General features: G+C 38.7%; 1 protein-coding gene across 1 annotated transcript in view; it reads left to right on the forward strand.

Annotated features, from left to right (window-relative positions):
- The window catches only part of gtf3c2 (general transcription factor IIIC, polypeptide 2, beta), a 31,725-nt gene extending 14,862 nt beyond the window's left edge, over nucleotides 1–16,863 (forward strand). Inside the window, exons 12-20 of the mRNA XM_030406294.1 lie at nucleotides 2,006–2,031; nucleotides 2,256–2,385; nucleotides 2,649–2,793; nucleotides 9,193–9,354; nucleotides 10,605–10,683; nucleotides 11,865–11,993; nucleotides 12,176–12,454; nucleotides 13,765–13,872; nucleotides 14,640–16,863. Of these exons, the coding sequence (XP_030262154.1) occupies nucleotides 2,006–2,031; nucleotides 2,256–2,385; nucleotides 2,649–2,793; nucleotides 9,193–9,354; nucleotides 10,605–10,683; nucleotides 11,865–11,993; nucleotides 12,176–12,454; nucleotides 13,765–13,872; nucleotides 14,640–14,840 (1,259 nt within the window). The 3' untranslated portion in view covers nucleotides 14,841–16,863. The remainder of the gene's footprint in view (nucleotides 1–2,005; nucleotides 2,032–2,255; nucleotides 2,386–2,648; nucleotides 2,794–9,192; nucleotides 9,355–10,604; nucleotides 10,684–11,864; nucleotides 11,994–12,175; nucleotides 12,455–13,764; nucleotides 13,873–14,639) is intronic.
- The last annotated feature ends 956 nt before the right edge of the window (nucleotides 16,864–17,819 follow it).

Raw genomic sequence — 17,819 nt, forward strand, 5'->3', positions numbered from 1 at the left:
ACTGACTAGCTACAGGAACCTGAAATGGCCTGTCCCAGCCTGTCCCGTCACCTAACATTCAGTAAATAGGACCGCTAGCTAACTAGCTAACTTGTTAGGATGATGAGGAGTGTGAATTCGGCAGGGGCCCAATTCTTACATAATGCACCGTTATTTTTTTTTCCCATTTTGCCTGGATTAAAGCTACGATGCTGTTAAAATAAGATTCAGACTGACTCCCATGTGATGTGCATTTATTTTGGAGGTTTTACTCATGATATACAGCAGACCTATTTAACTGGCGTCAAGTGTTTTTCCCTGAACATCTGTGTGTATATGAAGCCATATTGGAAGACGCGTGTGGACATATTCTCGTTAACGGCAACCTTCACCCAGTCTGAACTTTGGTCCGCACTTGATTTAGGACATAAGAGGCTTTTAAAAGTATGAGCGTGTGTTTTTCTGAGGCCGAGGCGAGTCGATGGAAAGTGTGGAGGAGGATTGAGGAGGACTCTGTATTGATCTGAACTCTCAGTAATCTAAACCGAAGGAGGTGAGGAAACTAATGATGGGGAACAGTCCAACACCTTTTTTTTTTTTTTTCCGTTATTGGATTTTACATCTATTAAACACAACAGTGATCATCAAGGCAGGCACTTCAGAATTACTTTTAAAGTGGTGCTTAACATCCAGTCATTTTTAACCCAGCGGGGGAGGGGCTCTACAGATGGCAATATCAGTTGGTCAGTCGGTCTGTCTCTCCGACAGTCTAGTCCAGAGTGTCTCAGCTCATCAGACATTGTATGTATTGTACCTTTTTAGTTTATTGATCCCCTTTCCACACTTCATTTCATTTCAGGATACCTCTAAAAGTGCTGATGGAGATCCCTTCAGCCTCAGCTTTACTCTTAGCTTAATGTTAACATTCTTTAAGTCAGCAAAGTTTTAGCGCCATATTGACTCCACTGCTTTTCTTGTTCAGACCCGCCCTGCTCTGCCTCTACTCTGCTTCGTTGGTTGGGTTGTTTAGGTCCAGGCATCTACTTTACATACTGTGCTATTGTAAAAAAAAAAATGATTCACAGCTGGGTGGGGTCACAAGTAGTTTATAATGGAAATTTGACCCTGATATAAAACAACGTTTGAAACAACAAGGGAATCCAACTGCACCTCTACTAGGCTACAGATTATGTAATGGCGGATGATTGGTGCATTGCTGTAAATGTTTTTCCTGAAAGTGTTTGTGGGACAAAATTATCTTCTGTCCTTTAGTGAACATTGGTCCAGTGTACCCTGGTAAGGAAATAAAACAGGGAGCACTGACTGTTCATTTCCTTAATATTTAGAGAATACGACTAGCTTTAATCGTGGCTGCCACTTTAATACTTCCAGGGTCATTTCATTCCGTGATGAACTTTCCTACGGCAAGAAAAACCCCCCAGTGTGCTGCAGCCTCAGTTGATGAGTTGCTCTTTCGTATGGTAAAAATTGCATGCTAAAAAATTTTTTTTATACAGAAACACCAGACTATATGGTGTCACACAATGGACGCAAGAAAGACAAAGAAAAAGATCAAATAAAATAATATCCATGTAACAGGTCTAGCACATATTTACATTTTGATTTAGTCCCACTCTTCACACAGCATTTGTTTTCTCCCATTTCAAACTGCAGCAGCCTTTTCGAAAATAAACTGGCTTTGCAATTTACATTCAGTATATTATGTACAAATACATAAACAAAACGTAGATTCAACCTGGTTCTCGATTGAGCTTAAAATAGAATAATTTCCACTAACTGAATTATTGTATTTAACATATTAACAATTGTCATCCGCAATCACAAAAGGAAAAACACTGAACGTTAAACATGCTCGAGCCTGCACAGCCTACAACTAAATGTTTTCCACATTTACGTTCAATACAAGAGTCTAGCTTTTTGTTATCTCAAAATGCTCATTGTTATGCTTAGTTTTAGTTATTACCAGTCAACAACTTCTAACGGTAATTTATGTTTCTCTCCACAGCCGGTCAACAGCTGCCAATTTACCAGGTAGGTTTTTAATTAAAAAAAACATTTGTCTTTCTCTTTCCTCATTTACTCTCCTGCTGTCACAATTCTCTGGTTACGTTGATAAATTCTGCCTACCCACACTTTAGTTTGGGAAATATGTACATAATACAACAGAATGCTGCAGGAGAACATAGTGTCCCACCCTGCTGTTAACATTGATGTTGCAGTAACATTAGTTTGTTCCTCCCTCTCGTTGTCTGCAGGCAGCAGGAGTGTTGAAACTGAAACTCGGCTCCTTCAAAGCTCCTCGCCATGAAAGGAGTGGACAAGTCCTGTCTATGGATTGGCTGCCTACGAAACCACACGATATAATGGCTATTGGATTTTATGATGGTGTGAATTGATTTCTTGGAGATGCTTTTGATGAATTGGATCAGTGTTTGAAAGAAAAAACAAATGCACAGTGTAAATCCCCTCAGGTTTATCTGTATGCCACTGTTGTCAAAATAGCACATTCTGTCTTCTTTTATGATCCTCTTTTTATGATATTCTTCTCATCTTGATTTGTATACTGGTAGCTTCTGCACCTTGAGCTAGTGTTTTCTATTTTTACACAGTGTTGTGTGTTCCATCCATGCTCTCTCTGTGTCCTCCAGGTTCAGTAGGTCTGTGGGATCTGTGCTCGAAGTCTGCACTGTTGCGAGTGCGAGAGCCCGACAGGTCGCTCAGCTTGCTGCCCTATCGATGCTTCCTGGCTCACGACAACGCTGTCCGAGCTGTGACCTTCTGTCCCGCCTCAAGGTAGACACTTTCACTCTGATCCAGGGCTACAAATGGTGTTAGGGCACTCGCAATTAATAGTTTTATTATCACTAGTATATAATTGATTATTACATACTTAATAGTTGTAGCCCAGATATAAATGTGTCTATTGTCATCTACCATTCACATCCACCCTTTCTGTATGAATAAGTATATCATCATGCCCCCTCGTGGACATCAATGTCGAAGCTGTCATTGTATCAATATTCAGTACTTCTGTATTTTATTTTCAGGATTAGACATTGATGTCTGGTTATTTTACCCACATTGGACTTTGTTTGTTTTTCTTATTGATTAATCCACCAATTATTTTCAAATATAACTGATTAACTGTTTATAAAATGTCCGATTTTGTCACAATTTCCCAGAGCCCAAAGTGACATCCTCAGTTTGCTTCTTTTTGTCCAACCACTAATCGAAAACACACAAAGAGTCTCTGTTTACTGTCATAAATGACAAGGAAAAGAAGCAGAGCTTCACATTTAAGAAGCTGGAATCAGCAAAAACTACTAAAGGATTAATAGACTAATCGTTGCAGCTCTACTCCGATCTCACCTGTATGAGATTATGTCACTTTTACCTTCATTAGTCATACACAAATGTGTAATGAAGGAAAACTTTTCAGATTTTCAATTTAATCTGTAGTAGGCTTTGGCAAATTTAGAATCACAGTATTGTCCCAAACATCACGATAGACAATTTTATCATTCATTCCGAGCGTGGGATTTAATTTACCTTGTTTTTGATACACTGGGAATCTTTAAAATTATGGATGCTCCTGAGTTCTACCATGAAATACAGAATTGGCACTCTTGGGTCGAGATTACAGATTTTAAATTTGAACTTCAGAGCAAAACATGACAGAATAGCATACAATATTAGGTGAAGCTAGTCTGTAAGTTGTTCCCCACATCGTCAAATATCAGCACCATGACAGTATATTGTGAAAAATATCGCATATGATGGCAAATAATCAATAATATCTAATAATGGCCTAAGCCTCTCGACTAGTACAGTTTTTGTTACTGTCTATTAAAGGAAAACGTTAATCGGTCTTTCAAATTTTAAGCAAGCAATAGCAAAAAATAGACTCATTAACCCCTTTAATCAGTCACTAGATAAAATTCTTTGACACCAGAATACAAAAATTACAAATATCTGTCTTGCAAATACTCAGTTTGTCATTGATGAATAGAGTAAGGAAAAGTGTGTGATACGAGTACTGTTGTGAGTAAGTAGGGATAATGTGTTAAATCAGCTTGTTGAAAAAAACAGCATTGATGTCATTGCAACAGCTTTAAATTGATTTGAAGGCACTAGCACAAGTTTATATGGCAGTTGGTCTCACATGCTATAAATCAAGACATATTGAGTTCATTTGTTTAACTCCAAAATCATGAAAACAGTTTCAGCAATAAAACAGCCTCATGCAGGCAAAGAAAAACTCTTTCACAGGAACAATCATACAATCATTTTGAAAAGTGTCACAGAAGAGAGAAAGAATTTCACGGACTGCAGGATTGTCTGATTGCTCGTTTATCTTTTAAAGGTTTTTTCTCCGTCTACTTTAGTTTGGCAGTTTTATTCACAGCCACTTAAAATGTGGGTTAAAGGCAGCTCTGGTACTCGCAGCCAAAGGCAGCGCAATAAATCTTGGGAGCAGAAAGTTGTGCTGAAGTTTGGCAGAAAAGCCCTTGCTCCAGTGTATTCAGGCACTAATTCAAAATGTGGGGTACAAGGCCGGGCATGAAGCCATGTCCTCTCAAAGCCATCACTATTCAGAAGAGGTATCCTAACTTATCTCTCTGCTAGTCAGCATCCACTGACCTTCAGGCTGCAACCTTGTGTAAGATATTCCCTAAATTACTCCATCGTTTTCGGGCTTAAGATCTTCAGACAGTACAGCCCAGGAGTATTGAAAGAGGAAAATAAGCCAGTTTTTCACAAAAAAGCAATTCATTCATACAGTAACCTTCTATCCTTTTGGCATGTATTGTATTTTATTTGTCACTAATAAATTACTCAATATAATAGGGGTGGTTAATCGGCCCAATTTCCAGATTCGATTCCGATTATTGAAGTCTCGATTCGATTACAAATCGATGTTAGATTATTAACGATTATTGATCTTCCATTAAACATCAGTCAGCTGCTGAATTATTTTACTTCTCTTTTGAGTAACACCTCACAGCACCTTCAGTATTGTATAGTGTAAGTGTAATATCCAAATTATTGTTTTTTACATTGTTTTAAATGTAGTGTTTCACTGTTAAAAGAAAGTTGCCAAGCTCAGCAGCCGGACTCATGTTAGAAGCATTGTTGGTGACGAGAACCAGGGCGTGTTTCTCTATTCCCCACTCGTCTGCCATTGCTTTGAGAAACTCACACATATTTGCGCTTGTGTGGCTATCATCCATAGCTTTTGTCTGAAGTACGCAGGACATTAGCTTCCATTAACTGCTGACATAATGAGCTGTAACGGTCACATATGAGACTGTAGCTCTGGATGTCCAGGCATCACAGGTTATTGCTACCCTGTGAGCAGAGTTGAGGGACTCTTGCATGGAAAGTTGTGTCTCCTTGTAGAGATTTGGAATCGATTTAAGTGTGAAAAAGCTCCGGGATGGAATAACATATCTTGGCTCCAGACTGTGGACCATGTAGCGGAAGCCAGTAAGAGGACTACTCTTAGTTGTCAATTTTTTATTTTTTTTTAAATCGATCTTTGGAAATGTAACAATCGATTCATGATCGTCAATATAATAATCTCGATTAATCAATTATCGATTTTTTTCACAACCCCTACAATATAACAAATAAGGTGCAGATAGCTGATTGCTTTTATGGGAGAGATCTGCAAAGACACATTTCCAGGCAAGTTACTGTTCAGAGCAACATCATTGACCAGCTTGAATTTCTTATATGATATTAAGGAACCTTACCCAGCTCTTGAAATTAATGTGAAGTCATCCGCTATATGGAAGACATATCACTCTGTTTGAGTTACTGAACAACAAAAACACTCAGTCTACCCATCATTGCAAAGTAATGCGACAGATTGATGCTTCTTCTACCTGATAAACAACCTTTAGCTGATTATGGATACCGTTCTAAACAGTAGAAGGTCTGTGGTGCCTGGATATGATAAGCTGTGAGAGCTTTTGTTATTTTGTATTATTTAAGTTGCTAGAAGCATGTATAGATTCAACAGAAAGGGGCCTATGATGGACCCCTGTGGAACCCCATGTGTTATTTTTGTCCACTTAGACCTGTCAAGAAATGAGTAGAACATTTTCTGGGGTTTTTTAAATAAGATTTTAATCAACTGTGCTGGAAAGTCAGAAACGGACTATGTATTGTGTTCAGTTAAGTGAAATGGAGCAGTAATATCTCATAACACCATTTCTACCATCAAAGGATTTAAACAATTGCCTCTGTAGGTTTCTCTATGCAGTAATTTGGTGATCCAATATGACATTGTTCTTACTAGTCTTAACTTCATTGCTCATAACTTAACTTAAATAACTAATCCCAGACTCTGATTCACACTGCATGTGACTATGACTGTGCACAGAGGTGAACACTGAATGGCCAGTATCTGATATGTGATATAAGGTCATAGCTCATCATTTCACTTTAACTCTCATGGAGACGCTGTCATCCTTCTGAAACCTCTCTCTGCTCCATTACTCAGTTGATGTATGTGTAGCTGAGAAGAAAGATGTAGGGGTCATTTACATCACTAATGTCTGCTACAAGGATTCACTGACATGACAAGGGCTAAAGCAATGTCCTCAGTCGAAATTGGCCAGTCAGAATATCATCGACATCTGATGTCAAAGAGTTTCCTCTTTTTTCCATCTAAACCACCTCAGTAGTTGAATTCTGTTAAATTAGCGCTATCATTTTGTAAGGTGCTGACAGCCCACCTAAAAAATGATTAATCTGGCCTTTGGTGTTATATGATGTAAATGTCTTTTCAAATGCTTCCCCCCCTGACAATTTATTGAAAAACGCTGAGATTACTATTCCAGGAGAAATGCTGAAAAACATTTTTGGAGAACATTTTTTAAATGCTTATTGACCATCAGGTCAAACTATGAGATATCAGCATCAGCTTTAAAACTCTGCTGGTGCTCTGTACAGTCCCTTTAACCTTAATCATGAGTATTAGCCCAACAGGGGTCAAGCCAGAGCACCTCTTTTAAACTGCAAATTGTCCAGAGTCCAGTCATCTCACAAAAATCAAGTGCAGGGTCGGTGCTGTTTGCAAGCTCCTCATTCTCATATTTAAATATTTTCATAACCATTTATGTTGTGAGTTAGCCAGACAACACAACAGGCATGTTGGCTGTTATCTTAAGAAATAAAGGTTGCATGTTTTTTTCGGTTCACAAAGACCAACAGAGGGATGAGCCAGTATGTCAACAACTAACACTAACAATTACAGGTCACTAATGTTTTAATAATCTCCAATTTCACTTTGAGAGCTAGGCAGCGTTCTCAGTCAATGTTATTACAAAGGTAGCTAACATTAGCCTAGTATCCAAAGTGGACAGTGAGAGCTGCCAGCACGCTTAGTTAAAATCATTCATGATGTGTTCATCTTTAATTTATTGGATCTTTTTCATTATTACCAGTACAAGAAAATCCTATCCCAATATTGATGATATTATCACTTAAGCCTGATTTATGCTTCTGTGTTGAATCTACAATGTATCTACATCGTACCACCTCCCCAGAAATGTAACTGCGCGTCGCAGCTTCGTAGCATCACATTTTCTGGCTACTCCTTCAGTGCTTACCAGCAGTGGTAATACATGCAACTGTTACCTGGTGTAGTTTCCCCAGCAAACACACCATAGTCTTCGGCTCACTATGGCGCAGGCCACTTACATTGGTTAGGATGTATGCTCTGTGTAGAGTATACGTGCAGCCATAAATCAGCCTTAAATGTTAACTACAATAAATGTATGATTGTAAGTTTAAAGTCCTGATGAAACTTCCTCAACCTATTTTTCATCGAGCTGATTTTAGAATATTGTAAAATTCCATTTTATTAAAAAAAATTTATCTTTTCAATATCAGTTCTATTCTTTTAACTTCATCGTACTGCTTTTGCACTGTTGTTCATTGTACTGCCTTGATGGAGCAGTGATCCACTAAAAAAGTACGACCCTCCCCTCCTAAACAATCCCTACAGGCAGATAGAGCTTTGTATTCACATTGCGTGCCTGACGCTTATATACCGTTCAGTCATTTCTCTAGGTAATTAATGTCGCCATTAAGATTACTGCAGGATTGTTCATCTCTGGGCAGATCTGAGACCAAACCGATGGACATGTTATTCTTTACATAATTTATCACTTGCCATGTTTGTGCCTCACTCTAGAAAAGTTTTTTTTCTCTAAAGTCTGACGTAGAAGGGATGAACCTAAAGTTGAACCCAAGGTGCGTACTTGAATTACAAGACTAATCCTGCAGAGAGAGTCACCCTCCTGGCAGCAGAGAGGACACATATCTTGTCTGGATCACTGCTTTTTAATTACATAGCCGTGTTGAAAGAGATAAAAACTCTCCCTCTCTCTGTTCCACGTCTGCGTTTCCTTTCTTCTTTTTTTTTTTACACCTGAACAGTTTGTCATCTTTCCTCTCTGCTCCCCACATTCACACCCCACAGTTTTTGTCACAATGAAATCTGGTGGTATTGATTGCTCCATCTTCATTTGTTTTATGGCAGACACAGCTGTCCGATTTGATCAATGCGGGGGGAGTGATGCATTCCATTTCTGTGTTGAAGCTTTGCTTTACAAGTAAATGTATGTACTCATTAGAGCCCAAATGACATCAGCTCATCACAGTAATCGGTATCATTACTATACCTCTGCCAAGGATGTTTGTTGGTAGGTTGGTTGGTTGGTCAACAAGATTATACAAAAACTTCTGAACAGATTTCCAGGAAGCTTTGATGGACGATGGTTCTCAGCCCAGAATAGACTCCATTAACTTTTTGTGTGGATCCAGATAAAGGGACTGATATTTTTGGCACTTTCTTTACCATTGCAAGAGAAGGTGGCATTTTCATTAATTTCTCAGGGAATGAAGCATGGATCTGGATGGAAAAACTCAGGCGTATTTAGGTGGCTGGTATCCATGAGTAGAATTTGATGTGGATCCTATCAGTCCATTATGATAAAAATGTTTTATTGTGTTAAAATAAATTATATTTTAATTAAATTAAGAGTACTCAGGTTTTATACTGGATTAGGGTTGATTGTATCACCAGGGACTGTCGGGTCTTGGCAGAGGTATTCGCTCTACAGAGTACCATTCTAGTTATCTGTTGAGTTGTTAAAGATCCTTCTCTTTTTCTGTCAGATTCCTGTTGGCGACAGCAGGAGAGGACCGCTTCGTGAAGACGTGGGATCTGAGGAGGCTCTACAGGCCCGTCACTGTTCTCAAACGCTATCTCACCAATGAAATTCATTGGCCATTGAACGCACCTGGCGTCATGATGGCTCAGGAGAACGCCTATGCAGCGTAAGAGAGTTTTATTGTTTTTATACTTGTCATACAACTAGAAATGTGTATAATGTAACTGTCAGCACTTGACGGCTGTAATGTGAATTTGCAGTTTACCTAGGATGGATGAGAAAAGGGATTTTGTCCACTTCAAAAATGGGTAGACGCAAGAGAAATGCTTTTTAATTATATAAAGTAATTTACACCAGTGCAACCAAAACAGTTTAACTTTTAAGGCTTAAAGTATCCATAATTTTCGTTATCAATTATTTGTTTGGTCCTGAATTATTCCAGTTTCAAAATCGAAGCCAATGTCTTTAAATATCTTGTTTTGTCAGTTTACAACCAGAATTTGATATAAAACAGATCAAAACAATAAATCTCAATATTTGGGAGGTTGAAAAGGGCATTTCTTTTGCTTCAAAAATTACTGTAACAATTCATCAGTTGTCAAAGTTTGACCAATTGATTAGTTGATTAATCAACTCTGAAATACAACCTCAATAATAAAAACTACACCAAACTAAAGTTTTATAAATATCTAATTACACACCAGTCCTTTCATGTACAGTTGAGTTTGATATTGAAAAGTTATTTGGTTTCTCCTTGAAGTTTATTTAAAGAGTGTACACAAGGGCAGTGAGAGGGCAGACTGCATAAAAGCTGCAGAGGAGACTGATGAATAACATGAAAATGCATTAAAGGGCTCTTACACCATCCCAACACCATCTCAACAAATAATAAATACACTGGACTTTTGCTCTCTCTCAATTGGATATTCTGACTTTGTGGCAAGCCTGGCTATAAGATGAGGCCATAAGATGAGACTGTTGTTCACTCTTGATGGACTAATATGGACACATGTGCAGACACACATGTAATCTGTATGTACTGTCTAGAGCTTGAATTCAGCTCTGTATGCTACTGCTGTAATATGTTTTGTCAAAGGTCATAACAAAAGAAAAAAAGAGAAGAAAAGAAAAAAGTAATTTGCAAAAGACAAGAAAAGATCAGAATGAAGATTTTATACTGTGGGTAATGGGGGCGGGACTTGATAAGCTTTGGCTTCTCCCGCTTTTCCCTTTCGGCCATGTGTGTTGTATTATTTGAACAATGATGAAATGTGATGCTTATGAATTGACATGTCCGAAACAAACAACATAAATAAAAAAGGGCAATTTTTTAGATTTCAGGATATTTCATTTCATTTTTCTTTTTCTCTGTTCCTGACTTCCTACCTGTCCTGTCTGTTTTATGTTGTTGTGTAGGATTGGCTCACATGGCGTCCATTACTTCGACCATGTAATGCGCTCCATCTTCGCAGTTCCACGGACAGGCACTCTGTGGGTGAGTGTGATTGTGCTGTAATCTTCCAACCGTCAGTCAGTCATTGACGTTCCCTAAATCAGCCACGGGGCACAAGATAGATTAGCTTCGCTCTTTAGGAAGTCCTTGAAATGTGTCTATGACACTGATGTTGGCAAGGATGAACAAACACACGGGCTCTGTTTTTGGACAAAACACTTTCTATATGGTACCTCGTTGCAGGACATATTATCCAGTTGGTCTGTTTGATCCAGACTATGAAACGATAGTGACTCATTTCCCAATAGCTCTGTGTACATGCAGTAAACCTGAAGTATTTATTCTGCGAGATAGACTGAATGCATAATGTTAGGGGATTTCTGACAGCAGCCTCTTTTCTTCTTTGTTGCCGCGTATTATTGGTCCTCTGTTTGTCTTGGTGATGCTCCATGTGCACATAAAACAGTGAACATTGTGGTACACAATACAAACATTTATGGAAATGAAGCTTAAGGCTGCCGTTATTATACATTTTTCTTACTGTCAAATATTCCAATGAAAAGACCAACCAGCAGCGCATTAGTTCCCCTCAGCACTTCCTGACTCGCCTGCCTTGTCTCAGTCTCATAAAACTGAGACAAGGCACATAAACATGTATTTTCCTACAACAGCTGGGCACATCAGGTTTTGACAATTGTTAAGAAATAGAGTTTTATTTGGGACTGTTTTCAGTGGTGGATTAATACACATTCCCTCTAGTTAGTATTTACTCCATCAGGATGACATTTGTGGGTTTGGCTCAATAATGTACATTCATTTTGTTTAGGTTATTAAGGAAGTGTCCGTAAGTGCGACAGTGTGGTTTCGCTCGTGTGTTTTTGAACAACAAAACTCTTTTTCTCAGGGGAATAGGATTTTTTGACACATTTTGGCATCACTGTTGGTTTGGTCTTTTCATAGTGTTTTCAGTGCACCTTTTGTGTTGTTAGTTGAGTGCTGACAGAACTACAGCAGGTTAAACCAATACATGCTTGGCATTTTTAATGTTATCAAACTACAGCGCTAGATTACTAGACTAACTTTACTATTTTACAGTCATTTAGAAACCAGTTTTCTCAACTGAAGTTAAATTGCATCACTGTCAGCAAAAGCCAACAAGACAGTAATTCATGTGGGAAATAAAACATCTTAATGCTGATTTGTCTCTTTCTCTTTGATTGCAGTCTATATCTTACAGTGATTGGTTGAACTGTGTGTTGACGTCAGACAGCCTTGGTGAGGTGATCTTCTCCGTGTTACCTCATATCGCCTACACTCCTCAGTACATCAAACGCACGCTAGAAAGGCGTTTTGTAAGTTAACTATTCTTCATTTTATTCTCTCTGATGTACTTCTCTTTCCTCCTCCTTTCTTTTACCGTGTTGTAAGCACCTTCCAGATAATGATTTGATGTTTCACATTTCACAATTAAATATTGGATTTAATGAAGAATTTTTCAGTTTCAAAGTAGAAGCAAATTTGTGTTTCCCTTCAGCCCGTCTACCTCACATCTCTGGTGCCTTATGTTACGACTAAAGAAGAAAATCAAGAAGTGGGAGGAGCGGAGGAGGAGCAGGAGGGGGATGCTGATGAAGAGCAGGATGGAGGAGAGACACAGGGAGCGGAGGCTGGATCTGAAGGAGGAAATGAGAACAGTAATGAGAACGGAAGAAACGGAGGACGAGGTAGAAAAGACAGAGCTCCTCCTCTGCGCTTCCAGACGTACAAAGAAGCTGTGAAGAAATACAGCCTCCTCCTAATGGACAATGATTTGGTGGGTAGATTCAAAAACGAAGACAAAAAGTGCTTCACACCTGATAACAAATCAAGTTAAAATCAAAGAAATTAAAGAGATACTTGGTAGATGTTGGTGTTGACAGAGGCCAGTATTGAAAACTCGAGTACGCAGAAGCATCAATGACTGGTCAAATTCAAGAGTGACAGCGATGTGTTTCTAAATTTAAAAAAATGTTTTGTTATCTGCGCAAAAATGTAGGTATCATCAGCATTTCATCAGATCCTCAGCTCTAGGTATAGGAAACAATTAGAAAGTTACAAATGGAATCCATTAATACGTGATTTATAGGCCACCACTACTCCTTTATTTGGCAATAGCCAAAGCCATAGTCAAAATGAGCTCTCATCCATCATCAATGTCGAAAGCGCCCCAAGAAAAACAAAAGTAGTACTTTGAATACAACACGGCTGGCTATCTGGCACCCTGCAGCTGAACTCACAGACACTTATTGCATGTGTATGAAGACGATCAGCTGACTTGTACAGCGTCTGAGATTATTTTCTTTTTCAGAGATTTTATTGAACTTCATAACTTTCCAAACCTAACCTGCAAAGAGCCACCAGGACAGAGACAAACTGTCTTTGTAAAATATCCCATTGTTTTTAAAGGAGAATTTGAAAATGTGAATGACAGATGTCAGGAAAACAAACCAATCGATCTCTTGTTGGTTGTATAACATAGCAGGACCGTCAGTGCTGAAAAATAATGTTAAAGTCAAAAATCATATGTTGTTGTGACGTGAAAATCAATAGCAGACTGTTGATAGAGACAGTTATATGACATCTATCAAAACTGCATGATAGGTAGTGAGCATTAATATTTGTAACACATGTGACATGTCATGTGACACATTCACCACTCACAGACTTGAACACATGATATGTTCAACACGATATAAATTAAATATAAGATCAAAATGTGTGAAACTGAACCCAGCATGCAACTTCTCATAAACCAACAGATGTCGAGTGACAGCACAATGTAATGGTGACACAAGTGTGAGCATCAAACTCAGTAACCATCATAATCACAACTGTCGAAAAAAGATGGATAACATTTGATTATTGATTTGATTACATTTTTAAGTCGCTATCAAATTAATTAAATCATTTCATGGGCAATTTGTGTAATGTGATCCATCGCATTTCCATAACAACGAGGAGAAACTGTTAAATCTTTAACTCACTAATCCATCATTGATTAGTGAAGGATTTAAATATTTTTATGTTTAGATTCATCCCTTCTGTACATGAGCCAATATGATAATCATCTTCTCCCACTCTCAGGATACCTTCACTGGAAGCGAGAAGCGAGCTGTGTGGAAACGCATGAGAGACACGGAGGTGAAGGCAAAGTTGAACATGGATGAGATGCCACTGGCTGCACTACACAAGGTATCTACACACACACATACACGCACACAGGCATCATCAGACTCCTCTTTAGCTCAACGTGAAGAATGAGGGGTGAGAAAGATAAACACTAGGACAATGAAGAATAGAAACAGGTGAGGGGATGTAAGAAAAGCCTCCTCCTGCTCCTCCCTCTTCCTCCTCCTCCTCTGATGGGCAGCTATAAAGACGGGCTGTATGTAATGATGTGTAAAATGAGAAAAATGTCACCCCTCAGTGGAAGGAGGGAGGGGGGGAGATGGAAAGCGGCCATTTGAGGATTTGATGTGTTTAATTCTAAGAGAGGCAGAGCGGAGGGTGCCGCCGTGCCCTCTGGGATGAGATGATGGACGGCCACTTTCGTGGGACACTCTGGAACACAAAAACGCCACTGGGTGTTTGACCGGCTTTTGGTCTGAAGGGAATAGATGGATTAGAAAGAGGAAGAGACTGACTGGACGAGAGGAAGGGGAAAAAATAAAAGAGGGGGCTCAACAGGAGGATTTATGGCGATGAAGGGGGGGATGGATGAGCGTCAGTAAAGACAGGAAGGAGGAGGCTGTGGTGTTGACTCAGGAAGAGCAACAGCTGAGTCACACTGAAATAGCTAAACCAAAATGTGTTTTTGTGTGTTATAATTCCTCACTGCATCTTTTCTTTCTCCACTGACCTCAGTGTGTAAACTTCAAATTAAAGCGGTCCTCAGCTACAAGTAAAGACCGATGCTTGATATTGTGAGCGACTGTTCATCCACCTCCTCCTCTCCTCAGGTGCGTTTCAACCCCAACATGAACTGCTACACCTGGGTGGCGTCCGCAGGCCAGGCGGGGCTGGTCAGACTGAACTGTTTGAGGAGCATGATCAGCCCCCAGTTCCAGAAAATAATAACAAAGAACCAGGCCCAGTTCAACGCACTGTACACGTCAGAAGACCCGGGCGAGGAGGTCCAAACTGTGACCGACGCTCTATAGCAAGAGCTCATCTTCAAGCAGGATCCCACGGTCACACGTTGGTTTATGATCCACAGAACTGCAAAAACCTGTTTTTAAGAATAACTGAAACAATATCAATGTTTTTATCAGCACATACAGTAAACTACTGTATGCATTTACTTTTTATCAACTGGGTTTAATCTCGTTTCAAGGCCAAAGGCCAACATCGATTTAATGATCATAACGGTCGAACAATTCAACTTTTTAAAGTGAAGAAGGAGAAGTGAAATTATTTGCAGGTGTTGTGGCTCTCCCTCAACAGTCGCTCAGTGCCACACTCATTAAACTCATGGTGCAAGTTAAAGGAACAGTTCGCTCTATGATACACATTTTACAGCATTGCAGCACTCTCCTTAACAGCTGAAGTAGCTGGGGACTTAAAAAATAGAAACCAAGCAAAATACATAATTAAATGAAATGACTCCATATAGCTCTTCTGGCGTAACCCAATTCTCTGGAAGGAGAATGCTGCGTCACTGTTTTGCTGTGAGGCTCCAGAAATGTTTTGCAGACTTCACCTGACTTTCCATCAGCACAGGGGCAGGTAGATAATGAATGAATTTTCAGTTTCGGGTGAAGTGTTCCTTTATTGGAGAGCCATCGGTAAAACCTTTCCTCCTATAGCGTCACCACGTCCACCATCTAAATCTCTGTTTCCAATGTTTGAACATTTTGTCGATCATCATGTTTGCTTTGTGTTCAGGAAGTCTGATCAGCTGGTAAAGTGCCTTGCTTGAAACGTGCCACATTAGCAGTTTTTACCTTTAAGTTAGTCCAGTAAGGTTTTGGGTTGTTCCAGTTTCTCTTCTCTTGCAGGTGGCAAACATGGCTGTATATCTATTGTTGACAGCAGATGAAAGAAATGTAAATTATCAGCTGCGTTTGCTGTTATAAAATCATCTGCTTTCAAGATAATGAATTAATACCTGTGTAATAACAACTGAAAGTATTGTTTTTAGCAGTGCTACAATGATGTCAAAGTGTACTTCAGGGTGTGTCGGTGCACTGTGACATCACTGTTGGGTGTGGTTGCTGGTGCAACAGACTTGAACCTGCTTAAAAAAAAAAGTGAATCCAACAAAATACCAAAAACATAGATCTTTTTTTTTTTTTCCAACGTCCACAAGTCAGACATCACTCATTACTCTCCAGTGTGTCACTAGTTTGTGTGGAAATTCAGACAAAAACTGTTTCTGGTCACAAAATTGAAGGTACAAAGTTGCAAAACATGAGAAGCTGGAAAACCTCAAACCTTAAGACTGTCTTGCACATTATTTTGATGAAGCTTTTGGTTTTAATAATCAGCAACACATTCCACTGCAGTAACAGTTTCCCTCAGATCTCCCCTCAGATCTCCTCTCACATCACTGTTGATGTTTCAGAACCTCAACAGCAAGCTGGGAAACATTGGAGCTTATGTTAAAGCTAATTTTTGCTGCTGAATTAATGTGATTTTTGTCTTTTACCAACTCAGGATGTAAGTGAGAGGAAATACTTGAATTTTTTTTTACACTAACACTGCTGGATGTAATGTTTATAAATGTTACATTTTCATTGTTCCTTGACGAACCTCCTGCTGTTGTTGTTTTCGGATGTTTCAATTGTTTTAAAAAAGATTATAACAGCTTTATTTTTCAGTAAACAAATCAAATTGGAAAATGTTAAACTTTACAGACGGCTGTCTCTTTTTTCGGAGCTGGTCTGAACATGTGTTCCTCTAAGTTAAATTAGGGGTTTGATCCGTTTTTGTTTTTTAAATTATTTACAAGTGTCATTGACAGTTTCCGAATGATGTTTAGTAAACAACAGGACGATGTTGTCAGTCATTAGATATATTTCAGTCCTGACAATATTATTGTTAACCTGTAAATCATATAGAAGTATCAGAATGTACAGCACCTGCTCCTTTGTTTTTCTGCTCTCTGGCTATTTTTTGAAATGTTAGTTATAATAAATGTTTTTGTAATAAAAAATAAATATTAAACTTGAGATTGATAGTTCACTCCTGACCTCGGAAATGGCAGTTGGCAAAACAATCTTTCCGAAGGTTATTTAATAACTGTTCTGGAGCTTTTGATCATATTACATGATCTTCAATAGATAATAGAGTTTTAACGCTTTTAACTGTCGCACACTGCCTCCATCTGCATTTGTCTTTTATTCAGTTGATTTTTCGACCCTCAAACATCTTAAAAATCTACACCAGTTGACGACTAAATTTGGAGCATGTTATTGACAACTGGGTTAACTCATACTGCTGAGGAAGCCCCAGAACAGCTTCCATCGGATCTTGTGGTGACATTGATGTGCCAAAAGTGTCTGTGTCTTCCTGTTGGAACTTGTTTAATGATATAAACGCTACTCAGCCTCAGAACAATTAGTTTTATCAAGAACACAAAAACAAAATAGTAGGGAAAGGCCAATTATCGTCCTGGGCATTTATTGTAGCCAATATAAAGCATTTTCCCAGTTATCAGTGTGTTGGGTTTTTTGTTGTTTTTCAGTTTGCCAAAAAATAACAACTAATCATTCTAAATCTGTATCGAAAGTTATCCAAAAAATCTAGTGGAGCAGCAGAAAATGGAAATACTTAGGTAAAGTACCTCAAAATTGTACTAAATTTGAGGTTACATTCAGCCATCTGTCTAAATTTTGACACTAAGATGTTAATATTTGCTGCAAATGAATATCAATATTGGCAGGGAAAATAATATCGGTCAACCACTACAAATAGGGTTCTGGTCTAAACTGGCTAATCTTGTTCCTTTAAGTGACCTAGTTCAAGCAGCAACTAACAAATATTTTCGTTATCTGGGAATCTGACTGTTTTTGCGTTTATCAAGTAATCCTTTTGATAAAATGACATTTTAACGTTTTTTTCTTTTGTCCAACCAACAGTCCAAAACACAAAGACTCATTTACTGTCATGAATGACAAAGAAAAGCAGAAAATCCTCAC

Source organism: Sparus aurata, chromosome 22, assembly GCF_900880675.1.
Source record: "Sparus aurata chromosome 22, fSpaAur1.1, whole genome shotgun sequence".
Classification (NCBI taxonomy): Eukaryota; Metazoa; Chordata; class Actinopteri; order Spariformes; family Sparidae; genus Sparus; species Sparus aurata.